This window comes from Nerophis lumbriciformis, linkage group LG31, assembly GCF_033978685.3.
Source record: "Nerophis lumbriciformis linkage group LG31, RoL_Nlum_v2.1, whole genome shotgun sequence".
Taxonomy (NCBI): domain Eukaryota; kingdom Metazoa; phylum Chordata; class Actinopteri; order Syngnathiformes; family Syngnathidae; genus Nerophis; species Nerophis lumbriciformis.
The window spans coordinates 26,065,928-26,093,927 of NC_084578.2; the positions used below are offsets into that span (position 1 = coordinate 26,065,928).

A 28,000-nucleotide genomic window follows, 5' to 3' on the forward strand; every position below is an offset into this window, starting at 1 on the left:
ATGGAGACTGATACTTTCTTTTAGAGGACATGTGTCAAACTCAAAGCCCGGGGGCCGGATCTAGCCCATCAAATCGTTTTATGTGGACCGCTTAAGCCTGAAAATATTGTACTTCAATAAAGCACTTCATCTTTCTTATCTAATGTATTCGTTCCTTCAATTTTGACAGAAAAATCACATGTACTGCATACAATTGTATACCTTTAAACTTCAATATTATCTCATCATGCAACAAACATACAGTATATTCCAAATTTGTTTTGTTAAGATAAAAAAAATAGTTACTGCATTTTTCGGATTAAAAGCCACTACTTTTTTCCTATGCTTTGAACCCTGCGGCTTATAAAACGGTGCGGCTGATTTATGAATCTTTGTTCGCCAATGGCCAAAATGTTTTGTATTCAAATAGTAGTTTTTAACACCGACAGAGACACTAAAAAGGCGTGTTATTGTTTGTGCTATAGTGCCATCTTATGGATGAGTTTACTTACTACAGGTTCTGCAGGATAGTAATGTACTTTTACTGTTTCATGCCTTGAAACGGAAGTATGTCTTAATACGTCTACTATTTGTCTGTAGCGTTTCTGCTCAAAAGGATTCTTCACTCCAAGCAACATTTGTAAGTTTTACAATACAACTAAAACAATTCACTTACAAAACCATCCCATGTGTGATGTATGTAGGGGTGTTTTCATGCATATTTGTACGTGCTATAGTAATGTCATCAAGCTAGTGTCATTAGCATTAGCAAATATGCTAACACTTTTACAATTGTCTGTGTTAGTACTATAAACTTACAATGGCATTCTTTTTGTATTGTTTCAGTTTCGTAAATTCATCAAAAATGCATCTGCAGCTATTGGGTTCATGACGATGACTCCTGTTTTGTTTAAAATTTGTTTTACTGCCATGTGACTGGCACGGTCTGGAAACAATTAAGTATGTAAACATTTACAAAATCTTTTGTACCGGTATATATCTGCGGCTTATGGTCTGGTGCGGCTAATATATGTAAAACTATTAATTTCTTCTCAAATTTGGTGAGTGCGGCTTGAATACTGGGGCGCTCTGCAGCCCGGAAAGTACTGTAACTATCTGCTTGTAATCCTGATGTAATATTTCAAGGCATTCCATTACCCTTTTTATTTGTATTTAATTCACTCAATAATAAGTAAAATAATTGATACAACAATAAACTACATCATGAATAAAAAGAAGCAGAAATAAGTGTAAACTTATGATAGCTACCCCCTATTCACCAAAATACAAAACATTAGCTATTCAACTTAGAACACTATTAAGGCCATATTTCCATTTTATAATAAACAAAAAAACAAACATTAGCTTACTCAAAGTTATATAATTTCCTCATCATGATATGTTTTTAAATACAGAAAGTGATTAAATTGTTTTTTCCAATGTTAAACCATAAACAAACACCATTGGTTTAAATGCATATTTCTATTGTCACTGTTCCAAACTTTTAACAATTTCTATGTAAAATAAAATATTAATCAAATGCATAAGCAGTTTTGTAATAACATCATGAGCCAATTATACATTAATATTCACATACCGTATTTTCCGCACTATTAGCCGCACCTAAAAACCACAAATTTACTCAAAAGCTGACAGTGCGGCTTATAACCCGGTGCGCTTTATATATGGATTAATATTAAGATTCATTTTCATAAAGTTTAGGTCTCGCAACTACGGTAAACAGCCGCCATCTTTTTTCCCGGTAGAACAGGAAGCGCTTCTTCTTCTACGCAAGCAACCGCCAAGGTAAGCACCCGCCCCCATAGAAGAGGAAGCGCTTCTTCTTCTACTGTAAGCAACCACCCGCCTCCGTAGAAGAAGAAGAAGCGCGCGGATATTACGTTTCATTTCCTTTGTGTGTTTACATCTGTAAAGACCACAAAATGGCTCCTACTAAGCGACAGGTTTCCGGTTCATGAAAAGACGCAATCTCTCCATCCGCACACGGACTACTATTTCACAGCAACTGCCTAAAGACTTTCAAGAAAAGCTGGCTACTTTCCGTGCATATTGTAAAAACAAGATAGCTGAAAAAAAGATCCGGCCAGAGAACATTATCAACATGGACGAGGTTCCACTGACTTTTGATATTCCTGTGAACCGCACTGTGGATACAACGGGAGCACGTACGGTGAATATTCGCACCACAGGGAATGAGAAGTCATCCTTCACTGTGGTTCTAGCTTGCCATGCTAATGGCCAGAAACTTCCACCCATGGTGATATTCAAAAGGAAGACCTTGCCAAAAGAGACCTTTCCAGCCGGCGTCATCATAAAAGCTAACTCGAAGGGATGGATGGATGAAGAAAAGGTGAGCGAGTGGTTAAGGGAAGTTTACGCGAAGAGGCCGGGTGGCTTTTTTCACGCAGCTCCGTCCATGTTGATATACGACTCCATGCGCGCCCACATCACGCTGGTTTTTAATATATTATTAAAGTTTGACTGACCTATCTGACTGTTTTTTTGACATTCCTTTAGCGCAGTTAGATGCGGCTTATAACACGGGGCGGCTTATAGGTGGACAAAGTTTTGAAATATGCCGTTCATTGAAGGCGCGGCTTATAACCCAGGGCGGCTTATGGTGCGGAAAATACGGTACATTCACTGTTACAAGCAGCCCTCTGAGGGCAGCCATGTGGCCTTCAATGAAAATAAGTGTGACACCCCTGTTTTAGAGGGTTAGGTCACCATCCACCATCTGACCACATGACCACTTTGACACCAGAGTCGCTAACTAGTGATTAAAATGTAGAACTGTTAACTACCAGCCGGATGCTCTAGTCATTGACATATAATTCTCATTTACCTGACCGCATGTACGCATTGACAATACTGGTGACCCTACGGGACAAAAAGTTGTGCTTGAGATGACCCCAATGTCTTTAAAACTTGTGAGACTGTGAGTTCTGCGTCCTGCGTGAAATAACCAGTGGACGTCTTTGCCCCTGTGACCTTGTACAGATGTTGAGACTATAACAAGGCTGTAAAACAAGTCATAAGGTTTGCGACTGACAGGAAGGTGGCAAACAAACCAAACATAACATATATAATCAAGCTTTTGTTGCTCTCAACGGTTTACCCTTTTGAAATGGTGAGACATTCGAGCGTCCTGGAAGCAGACACATGTTACACTGACTGTTAAAGCTCAGGTCAACGCAGACGTGTAAATCCTTGGGCCCTGGAGTCAGGTTGCAAGTGACAAGCCTGTGGAAGCAAGTCCTGTAAGCTGTGAGAAAGCTGCAGGCTGTCACACCAAATGCGGGCGCCCATTTAGAGCCATTAACTAGGCTTTAAGAAAGCAGCCTGATTCTTATCTTCGGCTTGGAGTTAACCTGCACTTTTATACTCGCAGCTCTCGACAAAATTGTTGTTATACATGTCCAAACACTCCGACATAACACGGTTCAAAGGAAACAAGGCATGTCTTTGCAAAACAAAAGCAATGCCATTTCAGAGACTTGAGTTGACAAAATAGATTAGGTTGAACATTTTTTAAATGTTTTCTGTTGTTTTATTTTGAAGGTAGCCCTAGGCCTGGGCCGATATTTGATAAGTCAACTGGACAATGAATAAAAATGAAGTGCTAGCCTCGATAATTGCCACGTGCATGCATTGTGCAGAGCGGTCAGTTTTTTCCATCGGTTTTCGCAGCTGCGAGCATTTGCGCTAAAAATTAATAGTCGTGATGATAACTGCTGTGAAACTCCCAATGGTTAGTGTAACCGTATTTCATTGAAATGATCGAAAAAGTGTAATTGATAACCACATATTCATAAAATTATGGAGACCAACTTGTGTTAGCTTGCTAGCTAGCTTAACTGCTAACACGTAAAGAAGTCTTTTCCGGTTAAGAAATTATGAAACCGGGTTTCGGTAACATTCCTTACTTATGACGCAGTAGGTTGAATGTCCTGAACAAGTTTGTTACTGGATACTTTCTAATACTCTTTTGCAACTATATTTATTTTATTTTTTATTTGATTTATTAATTTTTTTTATTGACAAATGTGATATTTTGGACAGCAGTGTTGTTCAATTTAGACACTTATTACACTTGTCACGCGTGTGTGCTATTGTGTGCTTAGCTGTTGCATAGCTGCTCACTCCTAGTAGCTTATAGCCTACCATGTTTACTAGAGATGCAATGGTACTCAGTTATAATCCACCTTGCACAGGACAATACGTCCTTTTGGGCAGTGGTGTGTGTGTGTGTGTGTGTGTGTGTGCGTGTGTGCGTGTGTGTGTGTGTGTGTGTGTATGTTCGCGAGTGGGCGTGCCTGGGTAGTGAAAATCCCTCATCACCATGTTATGTCCAATTGTGCCCACCCTCACATTTTGTAAGTAACAATGAATCTAAAATAAACGACAGCCCCACTTTGCATTAACTTGTCAAAAAACTTTGATAGTAGTTGTATTGATACTGGATACCGTACTCACTTCTCTTATCCGGACTGTAGCCTCCACATAAAACAAAAGTGAAGGGAAATGAGAACAACATTCTCCCAATCCTGCCTTACAGTCACAGTGTGCTGAGATGACCTTAGATTGGTTATCTGTGATTATCCAGAGTGTCAAACTTGGGTTGGATCATTTCTGAAAGTGCATGACTCCAGCCTTGACAAGACCATGTCCACTGGGTTTATACAGATAAACACAAACGTCATAAACCCATCCACAAACAAAGCTGTCACAGATTTCAAGGCTCTTATAATTTTGAAATTGTTTCAAAGTGTAAAATTGGATGGGTTAAAAAATTAGGTAGTTCACCAAGTCCGGGTATGAAACACCAAGGGAGATGTCGGGGTGTCTACTCCACTCAGACTTGTCAATCTGGTAAGGATCCTCCCATCCAATTACGACTGTTTTCTTTTTATAACGACTAAGGGACTTCTTATGTAATAATTCACAGTATTTCTCTATCGTGTCACTGCCCATGCAATGTTAGTTTCCAGTGAATAGTTTGGAAATATCACATGTAGTGCTATCGTGAACAATGACTCGTGGTAAACAAGGCCTACCAGTATGGCTGCCAGCAAAGCATTGTGGGATATTTTAGCAACAAATTCTGAAGCCCTCTATTTGATCTTGAATGTATAATCCTCCATATTGGTAGATACATTCATTTATTTAGAAGAGCATTACGACATTGATCTTGCGTCCGACAAAAATAACAAACACTGGATTCCTCGCTAATAAAACATGGTATCAACATGCATTTGCTAGCTCACGATCACCCCCACTTCTCAGTGTGGTGAGTCAAAGTACTACACGAGGCGCATCCCCTGGACTACATTGCCTAAACATCTATGTTCCCTATTTAGAGTCCGATTAGCAAGAAAATAAAGTCACACTCACTTTTTTCAAATAGAAAATATATTATTAAAATATTTTTCATCCGCAAAAAACTTCTTTAAGTATGCATTTTTTGTGTCTTGAGAGAAGTAAGTGCAGCCTTTCTTCAATGAGCGTACCTTAAGCTGTAAAAAAAAGTGATTTCATTGTCGACGCACTGCAGGACTGCTTCTAAATGCCGATAAAAAGTGGTGAATTTTATTTATATAGCGCTTTTCTCTAGCGACTCAAAGCGCTTTACATTGTGAAACCCAATATCTAAGTTACATTTTTTAAACCAGTGTGGGTGGCACTGGGAGCAGGTGGGTAAAGTGTCTTGCCCAAGGACACAACGGCAGTGACTAGGATGGCAGAAGCGGGGATCGAACCGGGAACCCTCAAGTTGCTGGCACGGCCACTTTGCCAACCGAGCTATACCGCCCCAGTTCTCCCTTTTCTGTCTACACACTGTGTCTGCTTGTAAGTACTCCAAGATTGTGCGTTGCCCAACATGCTCGTCTGCTCGTAAACCATGTCATGACGTGACGACGACGGGGGGGACTGGTACTTTTTAGAGGCTGTATAGTACCGAATATGATTCGTTAGTATCGCGGTATTATACTAATATATATAAAAAGTATACCGTACAACCCTAGTACACGCAAAATTGTCATTTAAATAAGGAGGTCTGCACCACTTTACAATTGTACACGCAGTCTTAGTAGATCACATGCAACACGCTCACTAATGGTACACGCTATTTTATAGATTGCACATGCTGTTTAGTGCGAGGTATTTAGATCTTGTAAATCAAGCCCTTATTGTGTGTATGAGTACTTTTTGGCACATTCAACACATTCAATTTTGGTCACTATAATCGTGATATTACATTTTCGTATCATTACATCCCTACTTGCAACTGGTGGAACATTAACGATTACCGAGCCTGCAGTTATCATCGTATCCTGGAATGACCAGTCCAATGTCAACCAACTAAGCATTATAACAGCATTTGTTGTTGTTTATAACAGTGGAACAGAACAGGGGTTAATGTAGTCTCTGTGGTTTGGACCTACTATTCCTTAACTAACCTAAATAAATCCAGTGTCGCCCCTTAAAGAAGAATGTTTGTGTCATCTTAAAAAATATTTATTTAAATGAATGGCATATATTTCTTTGTGTGTGCATGCTAATTTAGAAACTGGCTGGAGTAGAGAATGAAGAAACGGAATACAAAAGTATGTAAGGAAAATCGGATGTTCTACTTTTTTCTTGGTGGCAGGCCACCAGGCCCTTCATGAAAGAGTAATACTACAGCAACGATGTTTTCCTGCTATGGCCTTCAAATGATGCTTGTGTGTCTTTCTGAGGGTTTTCAAAGTCTACTAGCCGTGGTCCATTTATTAATTCATGACACTCGTACCTCCTAGGCACCAACAAGGTCCTGCAGCCTCGTTAATCCTCGTTTCCGTCATACATCAACGAATGAAAACAAGAGCGCTCATCCTATTATTACCAACATTTTATTTCCTACTGTCAGCTGCGTTCTGCGTTACTTCACGCCCCCAAAAAGCCACTGAATTGCGAAGAGGGCTTTTTTTTGTCAGTGGTACAAGGTAACAATGACATGTTAATCCCACATTGGTCAAAAGAGTGAATCATTCATTTCCATGCGAGTTAAAATTTTTTTTTGCAAATGCTAAAATATTCTTTGTGGAGGTGCCAAGTAGTGTGTGCAGAAATGTCCTAGTTTAAAGCTCGCATCTCTAAACAATTAATACTTACGGCTAATCGTGTGGCAGGCCACCAGGCCCATCATTAGGGAAAAATCTGCTCGTACCGCAATATCATTGGACCTCTTGTTTGCATTTCAAAGGCCTTCCCTCTTTGCAGCCTTTATCAGAGGCCGCTGATACACCATAGATGTCCACTCTGATACACGGCTATGCCAGACGGTTTTAGTAATTCATGAAATGTACACTCGGGAGGTGAGAACAAGGTCTTTCAACCTCATTAGTGCATTTTTTCATCATCCCCTCTCTGACATCTGCAAAGGAGGCTGCCCGCATCTCTTTTTATGTGTCACCAAATTGCCATCATGTTGGATATTATGCTTTCTCTACATAACTACAGGGTGTGTCTAAAGTTTGAAAATATAATATACACATTTAATATACATACATTTTCATACAATATACGTACGGTCTTAAACAAGTAGCTTGTGAGCTACCGGTAGCGTACCGGCTGATTTTTGAGTAGCTCACCAAAGGATAAAAAGGATACAGTTTAAATAATGCCAGTGGCTCCACCGTGCTGCCCCGTGTGTATATATATATATATACATATATATATATATATATATATATATATATAAATTGTGGAGGGGGGCGTGGCCTGCGGGCCTGCAGCGAAGCGGGGTGTGCCAGGACTGGCCTTGAAGTCAGCGACAGGTGCGTAGATGGCCCAGGTGGGCCTTATTATCTAATCACCTGTCGCTCTATTTTTGTTGTTAGTGCATGTGCCTCACAATACGAAGGTCCTGAGTAGTCCTGAGTTCAATCCCGGTCTCGGGATCTTTCTGTGTGGAGTTTGCGTGTTCTCCCCGTGACTGCTTGGGTTCCCTCCGGGTACTCCGGCTTCCTCCCACCGCCAAAAACATGCACCTGGGCATAGGTTGATTGGCAACACTAAATTGGCCCTAGTGTGTGAATGTGAGTGTGAATGTTGTCTATCTGTGTTGGCCCTGTGATGAGGTGGCGACTTGTCCAGGGTGCACCCCGCCTTTTGCCCGAATGCAGCTGAGATAGGCTCCAGCACCCCCTGCGGCCCCAAAAGGGACAAGTGGTAGAAAATGGATGGATGGATGGGTATTGCAAAACTTAGAGTGATGAATGAAGAATCCTTCCGAGCAGAAACGCTATGGATGGTTGAACTTACGGTTCAAGGTGTGATACTTTTTCCATCAGCAGCACCTGCAGTCAGCAAACTTGTCCAAAAGATGGCGCCATAACACAAACAATAACACACCTTTTCAATGTTTCTGTTTGCGTTGAAAACAATTTTTTGAAAACAAAACATTGTGGCCGTTAATGAGGAAAAATCCATAAATTAGCCGCACCGTTTTATAAGCCGCAAAATTTAAACCGTGGGTAAAAAGTAGTGGCTTGTAGTCCGAAAAATAGGGTAACCTACAAGGGAAATGTATTTACCGCAGTCAGGCCTGGAACCAATCCGCCACCATAAATGAGGGGCAACTGTTTATGCATTATTGCGTATGTATTCAGAGTAGGGGTGCAACGGTACACAAAAATTTCGGTTCGGTACGTACCTGGTTATAGGTCACGATTCGGTTAATTTTCGGTACAGTAAGAAAACAACAAAATATACATTTTTGGGTTATTTATTTACCTAATTTGCAAAATCTTCCACCAAAAATATTTTTCTTAATGGAATATTTGATGTGAAGTAATCGGAACCTTGGATAGGTCAATAATTCATAATAACATTGATTTTGATTCAATATTATGTTTTGAGCAATGACAGTTTGTAAGAAAAAAAAACAGCTTTGTTTTATTAGTCAACATTGCAACTTTTTCTAAAATACATTTAACCTTTAAGCTTTTTTATTTCACTTTTGTTATGTTTTTGTTTATTTTAATAGTATTTTTAGAATGTGCCGTGGGCCTTTAAAACATTAGCTGTGGGCCGCAAATGGCCTCCGGGGCACACTTTTGACACCCCTGCTATAGATAATAAAAAATTAAATCTGATAAATTTATGGATAAAAAGCAGAGCGTGGCGACGCATGCGCGTTTATCATAACTCTCTCACTCTCTCTGTCTCTGCCCCTCCCTCACAAATGCTGCTGCGCACACAATTTGTTTTGTTTTTAACCCCTTCTTAACCCTGAACGTACATTGAAAATACACGCAACTCTAACTCAAAATGCCGGACATTTGAGGCATTTAAGAAACTCCGCCCTGACAGCTCCGCAAAAGAGGACATGTCCGGTGAAAAGACGTATGGTCAGTCTATTGTAGGCCGTTAGCGGCATGCTAGCAGCTAAAATGCCTCAAATGTCCGGCATTTTGAGTAAACAATGCACAGGTGTGCATTGTTTACACAAAGTGCGTGTCCGTGTGGAAACTCGTTCGGTACACCTCCGAACCGAACCGGAACCCTTGTACCGAAACGGTTCAATACAAATACACGTACCGTTACACCCCTAATTCAGAGTAATAGGGACAGCAATATTATTATTTTTTTTTTTTTTTAAAACAAAAACTTTGCAGATTTGACTTGTTAATAATAATGAATTTTAGGCAAAGAACAACTTTGCAGATTTGGCTTGTTGATCATAATATATCTTTGGCAAAGAACTTCATAGGAATGTAGCTTTGGAAAATGATTGTACAGTACCTCTGGATGTGGGTGAAGGCTTCTTCGGGTGTTCTGAGAAGCTGCTTCCATCCAAACCAGGACCCTTGCCCTCCTTCTTCTCAGTTGCAGTCGCAGTCGAAGTCTCCATGCTGCTCATTGTATCTTCAACAACCTGAAGAGGAGGATTCTATGGTTAATGCAGAGACCAATATATTTTATCACATTTAAAGCAAGAACATTGTGGCTAGTATTGAATATCTTTTAGCCTCTTAAAACCTGCTAGACCCCAATACAAGGGTAACTGCATTTATACTGTTGTGGCAACTGCCTAATGATGCTCAATAAACACTTGCTATACGTCCACGTGACCATTAGAACGTCAGCTTAACCAAATCAATGTTATAAAAAAGAAGACAATTCCAAAGCACAATCACTTAAATGGCAAGAGAGCAAGCAAACAATCAAAGAACAGTAACATGATTAATTTCATAAAACAAAACAATGTAAAAAAAAAAACGCTACAATGGTCGAAAAATCATTGCTCTATTGCTAAAACGGGTTACCTTCCGATCAAAGTTTTATGCTGCTGATTCTAACCATAACTCTTTGTCATCTACACTAACCATCAAAAGCTTTACTTTTAGACCAACAGCAACCATGTACATGCACACTAATATCATATTTGTTTTGTCTTTTTTTCCACACATTGCCTGTATGTGTTATACAGTAATAGCAATATTTACATTTATAATTTATCAGAGCAAGCAAGCAAGTACAGAATTTCTGATAATTAAGAGTTTTCATGGTTATTTGATTATGGTTGTCCATATTTATTCTCCCAGTGTCAATAATGTCAGGTCAAGCCCTGAGCACACACAGGTTTCTCAGTTTGAGGTAATGAGTTGACAATGGCCGCTCTGTTCCAATTGAAAATGTGAGTGGCTTTAAGTGCTGAGGTTTTAGCCACACACGCTATGTCAATACCTCCTCGTGTGTGTGAATGGACTGGCGACGTGGCAACGTGCCAGTTGTTTGACTTGGTAGGATCGTCTGCTGCTCAGAACAAACAAGAATCGGTGCAAGTCCTGCGAGGGGAATGTCCATCCGCGCCGGATGGTTCTCGGCCTGCTCTAAGACATGTGAGAAAGCGTGTCGACACCATGTTGTAAAATTCACAAAGACGGGCTTTGGAACCACCGACCCAAAAGATGAATGAACGTCTCCTGGTCTGCACCCACATGCAGATCACGCACTGTGCGTAGGAACCCGTGATGAAGAAGCCCATGTAAAATGTCAAGGCACTTCATATGAAATGTTACGCAAACATATTCCTAGCCCCTTCCTGCTCCAACACTGATGAGAATCTATACATCTATTTTTTTGTCGCATTGGGGTTGCAGGGGTGGCTGGGGCCTATCACAGCTGCATTCGGGCGGAAGGCGGTATACACCATGGACAAGTCGCCGCCTCACCACAGGGCTAACACAGATAGACAGACAACATTCACACTCACATTCACACACTAAGGTCAATTTAGTGTTGCCAATCAACCTATCCCCAGGTGCATGTCTTTGGAGATGGGAGGAAGCCGGAGTACCCAGAGGAAACCCACAGTCACGGGAAGAACATGCAAACTCCACACAGAAAGACCCCGAGCCAGGAAATCGAACCCAGGACCTCCTTTTGTGAGGCACTAGCACTAAACCCTGCTGCCCATCAAATAAAATATATAATATAAATCACTACCGTCAATTAGCATGTTAGATGGGTGTGCATTTAAGCAAGGTGTTTTGATGCCACACAAACGCAGCATGATAAAGTGATGTCAGACCGCGACTACAGACTTGTCAGCGGATGCTATCTGGCTTCAGAGTAATTTCATGGATTATTACATTGTTTAAGTTTAACCACTAAACCGCGTGGCACAGCATACTCTTAAGGCCAAGACTCAGCTATTTACCTGCACCTCAGGGAGAAACAGCACACCTTTGAGAACAAAAATGTACAGATTCTGGACAGGAAGGAAGGATGGTACGAAAGAGGAGTGAGGGATGCCATTTATGTCAAGGTTGAAAAACCATCCCTGAACAGAGGAGGTGGTCTGCGATGCCACCTATCTCCCACAGAGGATAATTTGCAGAATCTTTCAGGAATGGTTGAAAGGACAGTGTTGTATGTGGGGGATAGGTGGTGTCCTTTCAACCATACTCAGTGGCCTAGTGGTTAGAGTGTCCGCCCTAAGATCGGTAGGTTGTGAGTTCAAACCCCGGCCGAGTCATACCAAAGACTATAAAAATGGGACCCATTACCTCCCTGCTTGGCACTCAGCATCAAGGGTTGGAATTGGGGGTTAAATCACCAAAAATTATTCCTGGGCGCAGCACCACTGCTGCCCACTGCTCCCCTCACCTCCCAGGGGTTGATCAAGGGGATGGGTCAAATGCAGAGGACAAAGTTCACCACACCTAGTGTGTGTGTGACAATCATTGGTACTTTAACTCCAACAAATAACAGGAGTTAGAAACATTCTGGTCACAGAAGGTGGCTAACGTGGGGAATTTCCGACTATTTTGGACTGGTAATAGTCGATCCACCGCAATCGTTCTGCCACACAATACCTCAATGCTAACGAGGGAAAAATTACACTTCAACGACTGTCGTTGGCTTTGACAGTAGGATTGCTTGTTTGCATCAAAACAGTTGTTTTTCTCACTACAATAGGGCGAAACCGTCCTTGCCCAGGCACACATTCCTGGTTTTTGGAGTATAAATATTTGGGGTTTGGCACCAGCCGCTAGACTCGATCTGACCAATCTAAGTCTAGAGACTAGATCTAACCAACCTATTATATATGAGCATTAACTGATGAAGCCTACTGAGGTATTGGCACCATCCGCTAGACTAGACCTGACCAATCTAGGTGTGAGACTAGATCTGACCATTCTAGGTCTGAGACTAGATCTGACCAATCTCAGTCTATGAGCACGAACTGATGAAGCCTACCCGGTTGAGAAGCAAAATGTCTTCTAAGACAAACCAAACAGTCCAGTTGCAATCGATTAAATGCCCTGAGATTACATTTTTCACTTTTTTGAGTAGATTAATATTGGCCTGTAGATAACTAGATTGCTAAGAGGATGGTTGACAAAGCGTGGTAGGGATGGTCGTGAGTAAAGCGCATTCACTTCAAAGTGACACAAACTTTTAATAACGTGCGTGACTTTGAGTGGTCTTTTGAGGATGAAATATTGTTGTGTTACAAACTTTTGTGTGGTGTTGCTTCCTTGTTTGTGATTATTCAAAGCTGATTGTCATATACTACCCGTGTGTTTTTCTATGCGTGGCAGCGGCACCTAATTATGACGGACAGTTGGATGAAAAAATACAGATCGCCGTATCATTTGTCTAGAATCTTAACGGTAGTCCTGGACGACGGAATTAGGGGCCGGTACCAAAAATAGGAGAATGGGGGCACCACTTGTTCAACGTAAAAACGCAAAACTGAGGACCAAGGGCTAAGAAAAAGGGTAAGGGAGAGAATTGGGATTTAGCCTTGGTGTTACGACGTTTCGTATTACGACTTTCCATGGTTACAACGTTACGTGTTACGTTTCATGTTTCATTGGTTTTAACATTACATTTTACGACATTTTGGGGTACATCTTTCCGTGTTACAATGTTTCATGGTGACAACTTTACGTGTTACGACACCTAGTGGTCGGTTCACATTGACATAAATCATTAACACTAAAAATGAAAAAAGGGAAGCGGTTCAGGAGCTTGCTGCAAAAATATATGGTCACACTTTGTTACACTGAGAAAGGACGTCACTTTTGTTTTTACAGTGAACTTGTTTCCATTCATGATGTCTCCCAAGCATGAGGCAGACTCATCTGATGGCAGTGCATCAAAGAAAAGGAAATTGAAAGTGGAAATGAGAAAGTGTTGAAGTAAACATTGGTTGCATGCTCGGTTCAAGCCGCTCAAACGTTGCGACCATCATAAAGGATAAAGATGGTATCGTTGAACAGGCAACAGCATCTACTCCTATGAAATGGACAGTAATACCTAAGCAGTGTAGTGGTCTCTTTGTAGACACTTCCTATCTCTCCCTTCCCTGCCCTCCCTTCTTGTGTGCAAGCTGCACACAAGCAAAAGTAAGGAATTTCTCATTTGTGTACCGTATTTTTCGGACTATAAGTCGCAGTTTTTTTCATAGTTTGGCCGGGCTCCAGTGCGACTTATATGTTGTTTTCCTTTTTTATTATGCATTTTCGGCAGGTGCGACTTATACTCCGGCGCGACTTATACTCCGAAAAATACGGTAATTAAACCTTTTATTACTGTATTTTTTAATGTACTTCATATGTTCTGTGTACAATGTAAGTGGCTTAGCTGTTCATTTGGATATAATATAGTTCCAATATAAAATAGACATAATATACTAAACTAAATGCAACTAAAACTATAAAGATGTTTTATTTAATTTAATAATTTGTAAAGAGTTTCTATCCAGCATGTCATCTTGTATTGTGATATGTGTGATATGTGTGTGTGTGTGTGTCTGTGCTTGCGCATGCATGTGTGGACTAGAAATTATGTCTGTGACCCTTCAGAGGTGCCAGTCGCCTGTCACACAGCCAATCTAAGCCGATTAGAGGTGAGCGACTAACAGGTTTACGCTGCATCTGTTTCTTTCTTTTATGCAGCCAAAACACCCTGAGAGCCATCTTGTCTCAAGGAACTCTCACATTATTACCACCGTGCTGTTCGCTTTTGTTTGGAGGAGAACATGCTCTTTATCAAATGTTTACGCAGTCCTGTACAGTCAGGTTTGTACCACATCCAATAATCTGAAATACAAATAATCAAATTCAAGCAAGAATTACTATTTGGAGTGCATGTCAACAAAGTAATTGCAGTAAGTACTACTTTTTATATGTGGTTCGCATGTACATACATATGTCAACATTTTGTGAAAGTGTGTGTTTGGCGCCCACATTCCCTGCGTCTCACCACAGGCGAGTTCCGCACTTCTACCCATGACAGGGAAGCCTGGCACTGAGGGTCTGGTACAGGTGTCAGAAACCAATGAGACAGATGGTGGAGGCCAAAAGAAAACAAACGACAGGGTAAACCCGTAGTGAGACCAACAGGATAAGGCACACAGCCCACCATCCCACCATTACCCCCCTGGTAATGCGGCGTTCACAAAGCAAGAAACGTTGATAATACAATTCTGCAGCAGCTTGCTAAGCGACCTGCCTACATGGTGAGCAGGCATCATTGTTGTTTCACTTTCCGTGACTTCTGTAACCATAGAATGCACGTTGACTTTGACCCAGGTTGAGGTGTGTTGTATCTACCGTATTTTCCGCACTATAAGGCGCACCTAAAAACCACACATTTTCTCAAAAGCTGACAGTGCGCCTTATAACCCGGTGCGCTTTATTACGATTCATTTTCATAAAGTTTCGATCTCGCAACTTCGGTAAACAGCCGCCATCTTTTTTCCCGGTAGAACAGGAAGCGCTTCTTCTTCTACGCAAGCAACCGCCAAGGAAAGCACCCGCCCCCATAGAACAGGAAGCGCTTCTTCTTCTACTGTAAGCAACCACCCGCCCCCGGAAGAAGAAGAAAAAACGCGCGGATATCACCGTACGTTTCATTTCCTGTTTACATCTGTAAAGACCACAAAATGGCTCCTACTAAGCGACAAGGATCCGGTTCATAAAAAGACGCAATCTCTCCATCCGCACACAGATTACTACCGTATTTCACAGCAACTGATATTCCTGTGAACCGCACTGTGGAACGGGAGCACGTACGGTGAATATTCGCACCACAGGGAATGAGAAGTCATCCTTCACTGTGGTTCTAGCTTGCCATGCTAACTTCCACCCATGGTGATATTCAAAAGGAAGACCTTGCCAAAAGAGACCTTTCCAGCCGGCGTCATCATAAAAGCTAACTCGAAGGGATGGATGGATGAGGAAAAGATGAGCGAGTGGTTAAGGGAAGTTTACGCGAAGAGGCCGGGTGGCTTTTTTCACACAGCTCCGAAGGCGAACACACCTTCACTAAGACGGGCAGACAGCGCCGGACGACATACGCCAACATTTGCCAGTGGATCGTAAATGCCTGGGCAGATATTTCGGTCACAACTGTGGTCCGAGCTTTCCGGAAGGCAGGATTCACAGAACAACAGCGACACTGACTCCGATGACTTCGACGAGACGGAACCGGCCATTTTGGATACCACGCTTGCGCAACTTTTCAATTCGGACACCGAAGACGAAGAATTCGAAGGATTTACGAATGAAGAATAACTTCAGAAGGTGAGCGCTATGTTTATTTTGTGTGTTGTGACATTAACGTTCGAGCAACATTATGTTGCTATTGCTCTACACCATTTTGAATTTTACTATGTTTGTGATTGCACATTTGCGTACATTTTGGGACAGAGTTGTTAGAACGCTGGTTTTCAATATATTATTAAAGTTTGACTGAACTATCTGACTGTTTTTTTGACATTCCCTTTAGCGCAGCGTAGGCGCGGCTTATAATCCGGGGCGGCTTATTGGTGGACAAAGTTATGAAATATGTAATTCATTGAAGGTGCGGCTAATAATCCGGTGCGCCTTATAGTGCGGAAAATACGGTACTGTATTTTTCGGAGTATAAGTCGCTCCGGAGTATAAGTCGCACCGGCCGAAAATGCATAATAAAGAAGGAAAAAAACATTGGAGTGTAAGTCGCATTTTTGGGGGAAATTTATTTGATAAAACCCAACACCAAGAATAGACATTTGAAAGGCAATTTAAAATAAATAAAGAATAGTGAACAACAGGCTGAATAAGTGTACGTTATATGACGCATAAATAACCAACTGAGAACGTGCCTGGTATGTTAACGTAACATATTATGGTAAGAGTCATTCAAATAACTATAACATATAGAACATGCTACATGTTTACCAAACAATCTGTCACTCCTAATCGCTAAATCCGATGAAATCCTATATGTCTAGTCTCTTACGTGAATGAGCTAAATAATATTATTTGATATTTTACGGTACTGTGTTAATAATTTCACACATAAGTCGCTCCTGAGTATGAAAAAAACTGCGACTTATAGTCCGAAAAATACGGTACTCATTCATATCTTTAACTGTGTTTCTATTACCCTTAGAAATGTGCAATACCTAAATATCGCAATAAGAAACTGGTAATTGAAACACCCTTGTTTCGAAAAAACCTGTCAAATATCGCTAATACATTTTTATGCTCTCATGAGGTGGTTTTTCAAACGTTTCTATATTGAAGTGTGTTGCAAAAGGATGATGGAAACATTTATTTCACATTTCCAGGGCACCTAAACACCGAACTGGCGGGGCGCTGGTGAAGGACAACTAGGGCGAAAAACTGCAATGGAAACACGGCTTATGTCTCAGAGTTTATTATTCTCTCTCCTGACCTATTCATTTACTAGCTAATTTCCTCTTTGAAGATGGTTATTTGGGTTGTCACAAAATCATAATTTCAGGCCTCTTTACAGATACCAGTGAAATTCCACAATTCTCGATACTTATTTGATACCACAATAAAAAAATGATTTAAAAAAAAGTACAGCAGAATTCTATAACCTCTCGGTATATCAAAACAAACAATACTATGCTTATAAATAGGCCTGGGACGATATTTTATAAACCAATTAACCGGGCGATAAAAGAAAATTAAGTCGATAAGTTTGCCAGCCTCAATAATTGCCATGTTTACGCGTTGTTACGGGTTACAAGAGTCTTTTCATCAGGTTCAGCAGCTGAAGGCGTTTGGACTAAATTAACGGTGGTAATGATAACCGCTGTAAAACTCCTGACTTAGTATTACCATATTAAATTAAAATATTATTAAAGTTATAACAAAATTACTGATATAAACTCCACAGTGCAAAATTGAAACAGACGGCCACAAACTCCTTGCGTGACGTCACGTAAACAAACCAGAAGTGAAAACGACTGATCACCCAACATTTATTGAAAAAATATTCTAAAAGTTTACAAATTAAAGTGGAAGAAGATTTAAACACACAAATAAAAACAGTATGGCTCTGCCAAGAAAGTATATTGGGTGGCTATTTATTTTATTTATTAAAAAAATACAACTAGGTTAAAATATATTAGCGAGTGTATAATTACTTTTTGAGCACATCAAACAATACCACAGTAATAATGATAAACGTGATCTTTTTGGTCACAATAACTTTATCTAGCCATTGTGTTATTTATTTATTTTAATGTATATTTGAGGGTCCACCACCCCTCCTTAACAGGGACAGAACCTATGTTATGAGTTTTTGGTTGTGTTTTTTGTTCAAGTGCAAAATGTTGCTAACAGACATAGTATATTTTATTTTTACAATTTGGTATTAAAAAGTTTACATTTCAATTACAATGTTAAAAGATACAAAAAATAGAAGGTTATTGCATTTGAAAGGGTATACTTGCATTATTATTATGTATTATCATTACATCATTGGTTAATTTGGTCTAAAAAAAATTGTAGCAATAATATAATTTATAATAATAATACAAATAATTTGTAGGTCATCTCAGGGCATTCAATTGATCGCAACTGGACTGATTGGTTTGTCTTAGAAGACGTTTCGCCTCTCATCTGAGTCGGCTGGACTAGATCTGGAGTAGGCTGGACTAGACCTGACCAATCTTAGTCTGGACTAGACCTGACCAATCTAAGTCTAAGACTAGATCTGACCAATCTAAATCCAAGACTAGAACTGACCAATCTAAGTCTATGAGCATGAACTGATGAAGCCTACTTGGATGAGAGACGAAACGTCTTCTAGGACAAACCAAACAGTCCAGTTGCGATTGATTGAATGCCCTGAGATTACAATGACCTGAATAAATGAGAACATTCATAGACAATTTGTAGGTCAACATGCTGTCGAGCAAAATTTGTTGTCGGCCCAGGCCTACTTATCAATACGATTATAGATAACATTAGTCAACTAGTTTACATTCTAAAATGAACAGCAGTGATGTGGAGCCTTTAAATATAAAAACAAACAATATTGTTATGAATATTATTTTATTTTAGTGGTAGTGTGACGTCATAATGTCATTTGTTATGAAATAGTCTAATAAAAAGGCTAAATCATATACTCAAAGACAATTAATTGTGGGTTTTTTTCGTTATTAGTATCAACATTTCGGCCTTTTCGCATTACGTTATGCCTTTTTGCTCTATATTTGAATTTTTGCAGTTTTCATTTTGTTTATTTGATTTTAACAATGTGCCATAAAACAGAGCTGCGTCCAGCAAATGGCCCCTAGGTAAGACTAATCAGTGGTGTTTAAATGTTGCCCAACGACAGAAGAATGTTTCTAGGCTGTAATTAATACACTGTGTAATTGAGGCTAAAGCAAAATAAGCCATCACATGGGTTGCGAAGATCAGCGCTTTGAGGAAAATGTATGTAGCGGACATGTTTATTGGTCAATTTATCAAAGTCTTTAAATGTCACAGGGGTGTATGTTGGTCAGTCCGCAGAATTGGTGCCATTTGTGTCCCCTGGAAATAAAGTTAGCGGTGGTCAAAATACATTGGTACTTTTTCTATCGATCTACGTCTTAGTATCGATTTAATACTTTTTTTAAACTCATATTATGGGCTGATTATAACTGAAGGACAACCCCCACATTTTTGTGTTAGTCCTTATCCAAACTATTCTTTAACTTTATATTATTTAAAATGAAAAACAATTTCGTAAAAATTCACACTAAAGTTGTGTCCCTGGGTTTTAACTCAGTCCTGTTACCCTAACACATTAAAACCTCAGAAATTCTTCCAAGGTGTTCCACAAGTCCCATGGTCTACAGGAAGTTACATCACTCACAACTTGTACAGACCATGGGAAGAACAAAGTATTTATTTTTATGTATATTACATCATATTTCTACTATGACAGCAGGTAAAAAATCTCAGCACAGTCCTGATACCTAAAATATTTTTTTTGTGTTATTTGTTTATTTCTAATATTAAAAAAACATGTAATGTTAAACACGCTATTAGCATAATTGTCATGTGGTTATGTTTCAGGTATTTGATCATTCTATGCTAAAAACTCACCCGTTATTTTCACTTAGCGGTCACCTGAGCTGATATTGACATCAGTCCGATTTTCGGTAAAAAAACAAGTATGGGATTATATGGTCTTGCACATAAAATGTGTGATATAATCTCCGATGCAAAACTGAACAACCAGTTAACATCCAAATGTCCTGCGATAAGCACACAAGATTGGTCTTTTTAAAATTTCAGTCAAGTCATTTAAAAGGTAAACATGGTAATCAACTAGGAGCTAGCAGCTACACAACAGCTAAGCACACAATAGCACACAAGCTAGACATACGTAATCAGTGTCCTTCATTGAACAATATTGCAGTCTAAAACAGCACATTTGTCCATATAACCAAGTATAAATTATTGTATATTACTTACACATACAACGTCTCCACAGAAGCATATTAGGAAGTATCCTAATACTGCGTCATGAGCTTAACTTCACAAATGATTGTGGCCACTGGGTGTCGCCAAAAAAATCGAATTACCACTGCATTTCAAAACCACAAATCTATCATAAGGTCAGTGTGTTCAAACCTACCATTGTTCTCAGAGTAATTTCACATGATCAAACATTTTCTGACATTCCACACCACAAAATACTAGAAGTCTGTAGTATGATTCATGTTGATATCATAACAGATTTATATCGATATCGTATCGTAACTGAAAAAGTTGTTTTGGGACAAAATGACTTTTAGCCCTGTTATTTAAATGAGGTCATATTCAGCTTAGGAAGCATAAAACAATTAAATAAAGTTGCCTGAAATGGACTCATACCAGTTTTAAGTACCGTATTTTATGGACTACAAGCTGCTAATTTATTTCCTACGCTTTGATTCCTACGGCTTATAAAACGGTGCAGCTAATTAATGTATTTTTTCTTAGCTAACGGCCATAATTCAATGAGGTTCATTAGGTCTTCAAAAATTAAGCAATTTGTTATTTTTATACATCATGTGACAACCTCTGAGGATTGCAACAGCTGTTGCCGAAACCGTCAGCTACGGAAATAAACACACATGTATAGCTATAAGAACAATAAATTGCGTAACGGCCATAATGTTTTTTAGTCAACAAATAGTTTTCATAGTACATCGACAGAGACACTGAAAAGGCATTGTAATATTTGTGCTATGGTGCCATCATTTGGACAAGGTCACTCACTGCAGGTGGTGTGGGTTGAAAATGTACTTCTTGTTTCATGCCTTGAACCGAAAGTAAAACCGTCCATAATGGTTCTGCTTGAAAGTATTCTTCATTCATCACTCCAAGCAACGTTTGTAAGTTTTACAATACAACTAAAACAATTCATACAAACTAAACCATCCCATGTGTAATGTCTGTAGGAGTGTCTTCATGCAAATTTGTACGTGGTATCGTAATGTAATCAAGCTAGCGTCGTTAGCATTAGCGAATATGCTAACACGCTTACAAGTGTCTATGTTAGTATTATTAACTTACAATGACATTCTTTTTGTATCATTTCAGTTTCGTAAATCACCAACATGTCACCGTGGAGGCTTTGAGTCTGTTTAACAATGTCTTTGTTTTGTTTGATCATCCGTTTTACTGCCATGTGACAGGCACCGTTTTAGAAACAGTAAAGGTATGTAAATAAACATTTACAATATATACACACACATACATATATATATATATATATATATATATATATATATATATATACCTTACGGTATTAAGGTAACTAACATTTGGTTGGCGCAGCTTAAATACCGGTGTGCTCTTTAGCCCGGAAATACAGTAGTTTAATTTGTGTATTATCAGATTTAGAGTATAAATAAGTCAGTTATGTTAGTTTATAATAAGTAAATGGCAGTGATTTGGTGGAATGGCCCAATAAAGTAAAGTCAAGCATTTAACTGAACAAAATAATTTCCAGTTGTGCAGCAAACACTTTCTATCGTTTGCTTATTTAAAGAGGAAGTTCTCTACGTTTGTGCTTTTCTCTCAACTCCTTGTATCCTCTTCACCTTCTCCCCCCATTCGCCCAAGACTCGCGGGACTTTTGTTGAGACCTGGCGTGTGTTTTTCTTAGCGCCTCGTTCAGTTTCAAGTGTTCCTTTCCTCCACTACCGTTCAACAGCTCCCCTTTCACCAACACTGAAAGGAATGAAAACATACATCAAAAGAGGCCCTCTCATTTTGAAGATATCCAGACTTCTAACTTTCGTCCCTCCTATCTTGCAGTCAATATGATCCGCTTGCTGGTCGTCTCTCTTTCCTGGCAGCGCACACGTACACAAACAGACACACACGCACTCTACTCTGCCACCTGCAGACCTCCAAACTCAGGTTTCTGAAGGTGACAACCATGCAGGTTATCATAACAACCTGCAAAAGCCAAAATATTGCATTGTTTTACATACTTGGAGTCTTTATCATATTGGCTTACACTCAAGTTCAAAGAACGCTTTGTTGCGAAACTAAGCTAGTAAAACTTTGGTTTGTTGCCATTTAGTTGACCTTTTTGCTTCTTTTGATTTTTGCAATATAGGGCTGGGCGATATGGCCTTTTATTAATATCTCAATATTTTTAGGCCATGTCACGATACACGATATATATCTCGATATTTTACCTTAGCCTTGAATTAACACTTGATGCATATAATCACACCCGTATGATGATTCTATGTGTCTACTAGAGATGCGCGGTTTGCGGACACAACCGCGGAGTCCGCGGATTATCCGCGGATCGGGTGGATGAAATTTAAAAAAATAAGATTTTATCCGCTCGCGGGTTGGGTCGGGCGGATTAATTAGATATTTTTTTTGTTTTTGTTTTTTTTGTTTGTTTTTTTGCGGGTGGCAGTTAAACCAATTCGGAAATATATATACATAGTTAAATGTTGTTACCCACATACGAAAAACGAGCAGGCACCTGCTGCATATGCCACAACAGAAGAAAAAAAAAGAAAAGAGATGGACACTTTTACGGAGCGGAGAAGGGACGCCTCGCCGGGGTCCGGGACCGAGGCCCCTTCCCCCGAGAGGGCCCCACCGGGAGCCGTAGCTGAGGCGATCCGCGAGAAGGGCCCGACGCACGTCCAGGGTCACTACCGCGCCCACCGCACCGACACCCCGCCTCGTCCGCTTTCGCCGCGGCCGGCGTCACGCGCAGCAGGTAAGCAGCTTACCTGCCCGCCACCCCCGTGGCCGGGGGCTCGTAACATGGGTCACTCCGCGCGCTCCGCCCGCGCAGCTTACCTGCTTGCCACCCCTGTTGCCGGGGGCGCGTAACAGGGGTCACTCCGCGCACAGTGCGCTCACGAAAGGGGTGGGGCTCACCCTGGTTGATATAGAGAGCAGGACGGTGGCCATGGAATTTCATTTAAGGTTTGTGATAAACCATCAAACTCATTCGTTAAAAGGACTCTATAGTAATATAAAGCGAAATTTTCTGGACATTATCATGCAAGAAAAGTTTATTTTTGGGATCGCGATCACCGCGTAATGATTTTTAAAGGTTGCATTACATTATTAACTGTCCCATGTGATCAGCCAGTGCGATTGGAAGTCCATGCTCAATTATTGCCTCCGTAAATAAAACTTCGGCATTTATCACATCCAAAGAATCTGTTTGGGCGGCGAAAAACGTTGAAAGTTTTCCACTTGTATCGCTAGCAACGGCATTAGACTTGTGTTTTTTTGTCCCAACGTGGTCTTTTACATCGCTAATTCCTCCGTGTCCGATCGAAAAATTTTGTCTGCACAAGGTGCAATTCGCGTAGTTTTCACCCTTTTTTTTTTTTTTTTATTAATATTAGATATATAACAACGGGCGGATGGCGGGCGGATGCAGTTTTGATCAAACGTTACATCGGGTGGATGGCGGATGGATGACGACTTTCTGACGCGGTTGCGGATGAGATAAATTGCCTATCCGCGCATCTCTAGTGTCTACATTAAAACATTCTTCTTCATACTGCATTAATATATGCTAATTTTAAACGTTCATGCAGAGAGGGAAACCACAACTAAGTCAATTTACCAAAACTATATTTATTTAACAGTTATTAAGCAGTGGCACAAACATTCATGTCATTTCAAAACAGAAAGTGCAAGATTGTCAGACATTTTAAAACAAGTTATTAGTGCACTTTTGTGAATGATGTCACTAAGATGACATATCAAAACAACACTAAATTAAAGTGCACTTTTTGTACAGAACGCCACTACAATACCGTATTTTCCGCACTATAAGGCGCACCGGATTATTAGCCGCACCTTCAATGAATTACATATTTCATAACTTTGTCCACCAATAAGCCGCCCCGGATTATAAGCCGCGCCTACGCTGCGCTAAAGGGAATGTCAAAAAAACAGTCAGATAGTTCAGTCAAACTTTAATAATATATTGAAAACCAGCGTTCTAACAACTCTGTCCCAAAATGTACGCAAATGTGCAATCACAAACATAGTAAAATTCAAAATGGTGTAGAGCAATAGCAACATAATGTTGCTCGAACGTTAATGTCACAACACACAAAATAAACATAGCGCTCACCTTCTGAAGTTATTCTTCATTCGTAAATCCTTCGAATTCTTCGTCTTCGGTGTCCGAATTGAAAAGTTGCGCAAGTGTGGGATCCAAAATGGCCGGTTCCGTCTCGCCGAAGTCATCGGAGTCAGTGTCGCTGTTGTTGTCCAGTAGTTCTGTGAATCCTGCCTTCCGGAAAGCTCGGACCACAGTTGTGACCGAAATATCTGCCCAGGCATTTACGATCCACTGGCAAATGTTGGCGTATGTCGTCCGGCGCTGTCTGCCCGTCTTAGTGAAGGTGTGTTCGCCTTCGGAGCTGTGTGAAAAAAGCCACCCGGCCTCTTCGCGTAAACTTCCCTTAACCACTCGCTCATCTTTTCTTCATCCATCAATCCCTTCGAGTTAGCTTTTATGATGACGCCGGCTGGAAAGGTCTCTTTTGGCAAGGTCTTCCTTTTGAATATCACCATGGGTGGAAGTTAGCATGGCAAGCTAGAACCACAGTGAAGGATGACTTCTCATTCCCTGTGGTGCGAATATTCACCGTACGTGCTCCCGTTCCACAGTGCGGTTCACAGGAATATCAGTTGCTGTGAAATACGGTAGTAATCCTTGTGCGGATGGAGAGATTGCGTCTTTTTATGAACCGGATCCTTGTCGCTTAGTAGGAGCCATTTTGTGGTCTTTACAGATGTAAACAGGAAATGAAACGTACGGTGATATCCGCGCGTTTTTTCTTCTTCTTCCGGGGGCGGGTGGTTGCTTACAGTAGAAGAAGAAGCGCTTCCTGTTCTATGGGGGCGGGTGCTTTCCTTGGCGGTTGCTTGCGTAGAAGAAGAAGCGCTTCCTGTTCTACCGGGAAAAAAGATGGCGGCTGTTTACCGAAGTTGTGAGATCGAAACTTTATGAAAATGAATCGTAATAAAGCGCACCGGGTTATAAGGCGCACTGTCAGCTTTTGAGCAAATTTGTGGTTTTTAGGTGCGCCTTATAGTGCGGAAAATACGGTAGTTAAAAACAAATAAAGTGCACGTATGTGCATGAAGTCACACAAGATATTTCAAAAAGTGTAAAATAAAAATTAGCTGCATAATAGGAAATCAAATTGTGTATGTCCTTCGCTATGTGGTAGGTTACTGCGGACGTTATCTCCAGTTTTTGACCATTTTTTCCATACAATGTTGATCTGGAAATGGAAGACGCCAGGCTCAATTGGGTCAGTGCTGGTTACTTTGGCATTTTGTTAGGTGTGGCACCGGCTGACATGTTGACATGTGGAGTTTCAAGCACTCTTAATTCTCTAGCAGGTGACTTTTCAAATGATGCTACAAAATTAGTAGTGCTGCTACTTTTTGTAGCAACGCTTTTGCCGCATACTTGACATATTACGGTTGTCTGTTCAACATCTTCCCGCTTGAAGCCAAACCATCGCCAGACGATGGACCCTGTGCGTTTTTTCTTGGGAATTATTTCTTCTTCCTCCATTTGTTAACAGATTCGCATCTTTCTTTCTCTCGTATTACTCGCACCACCTGCTACAGCTAACCTTACCCATGCTGCTACCGCTCTGCTCGGTGAGGTAGCACCTTGACGTATGTAACAAGGTGCGCTTGTTTTATCACTCTATGAGAAGGAGAGACAAGAAAGAGTGAGAAAAGCCTGAACTGTAATGCCCGCAGCTAAAAGCAACTGCGTGAGAACATATACTCGAATACTCACGATAGTCATTTTCTATATCGCACAGAGACAAACCCGCAATATATCAAGTATACTCGATATACTGCCCAGCCCTAGACATATACAATATTTTAACCCCTTATCGTTCTGACATTTCATTGTATTCATCACTGTTCGTCAACTTTATATCCATAAAGACACACTAAAAATATATGATAGCAAATTGAATTAGCACGGCTGCATTAGCCACACAGTGCTACTAAAACAACTCTGATTAACACTTCACTTGCATGTACCAAAACTGTTTATTCTGTCTGCTGTGGTACAATAAACAAAGCTATCTACTGTAAATTAGAAAGGGAATCATATGGCCCCATTCGTCGCGGTTTACCTAACACAAGAAACGTGACAAATTAGGGGGTGCAATATCCACTTTAGCCTCCAGACCAGGTGTCGGCAACCCAAAATGTTGAAAGAGCCGCATTGGACCCAAAAAAGCCTTATATACTGTAAGTGTTATAATGAAGGCAACACATGATGTGAGTGTCAATCATTAGTAAAATGGAGGCTTCTCAGAGGGTGAAACAACTCCTGGAAATTACTGGCTTGTAATGGCCAAAGGTGTGTCCAAGTTTAAGGAAACGGCAGGCTGTCTTCTTTTAATGGATTTATTACAATCTTTGCAAGCTGGGTAACATTTGCTGTGGTTTGGAACATCATGGCACACAAACAACTATAAGAAATGCAGCCAATATTACATACAGATGATGTGTCATGAGACATGAAAACATAAATTCAATACACAGAGGACATACGTGAAGGAAATTAAATGAGCTCAAATATACCTACAAAGGTAATGATGCAATATGTACATACAGCTAGCCTAAATAGCATGTTAGCATGGATTAGCTTGCTGTCATGCACTGACCAAATATGCCTGATTAACACTCCAACAATAATATCAACAAAGCTCACCTTTGTGCATTCACGCACAGCATAAAACTTTTGGTGGACAAAACGAGACACAGAAGGAGTGGCATAAAATCCTTTTTTTCTGTGGCAGCATTGGAGAAAGTTGTAGATGTATACAAACTACGATGAGTTCAAGGATCGCTGAAATTAGTAGGACAAAACGATGCTTGCCAAATACTCTCATCAGTGAAGCATGTATAACATAAACAGTGGGATTTCTAACAATTAGGAAGGTTTGTGTCATGTTTGTTCTCCTACAGAAAATATATTAAAACAAAAAAATATTTTTTTTTCTTCATCTTTTTTAATTTTCACACATCTCTGAAAGAGGTCCAGGGACCCACTAGGGCGGCGCGAAGGCATGCAGCTCTAGAGCCGCAGGTTGCTGACCTCCGTGCCAGACGGTAGTAGAGTGTTGAATATGTTTTGTGTCGATTCCAACTTTGACCACAGTGTCACTTGCTATGAAGAGTGACACTTTCCTTCATTTTCAGCAGACTGCGTTGCAAAATGATTAACCTCCCACCGGATTCTTAAGCAAGATCCACCCAGGAATGGGGCCATATGAATCCCTTCCCTACTGTCGCTCCCTCAAAAAGAAAATAGCAGTTTGTGAGGATGTTGTGGTTAGAAAACAGAAAAAACACTAAGCAATGACATCACCGACTATTGTCAAAAAACAGATTTGTCGGGGACGGATTACATTATCAATTTTTGTTGACAACCTCGTCACACCTTTAGTTTAAAAAGGGTTCTTTCAGTTATGCTACACACAGATGTGTGTATGGCCTATGAACTGAGCTTCTACCAGTGACACAGAAATGTGAAAAATGACTAAGCGGAAGAGGAATGAATGTCCTGACACATTTCATGTACAGGTGGGCTGCAGCAGACGCAAAGGAAGGCGGTGGTGAGGGGACACCTTGGGTTGTAACTGGTGTTTATCTATATC

General features: G+C 40.4%; 1 protein-coding gene across 1 annotated transcript in view; it reads right to left on the reverse strand.

Annotated features, from left to right (window-relative positions):
* gli2a (GLI family zinc finger 2a) overlaps positions 1–28,000 on the reverse strand; it is a 193,727-nt gene that overhangs the window by 95,802 nt on the left and 69,925 nt on the right. The window contains exon 2 of the mRNA XM_061926331.1: positions 9,790–9,922. Within this exon, the coding sequence (XP_061782315.1) occupies positions 9,790–9,907 (118 nt within the window). The 5' untranslated portion in view covers positions 9,908–9,922. The remainder of the gene's footprint in view (positions 1–9,789; positions 9,923–28,000) is intronic.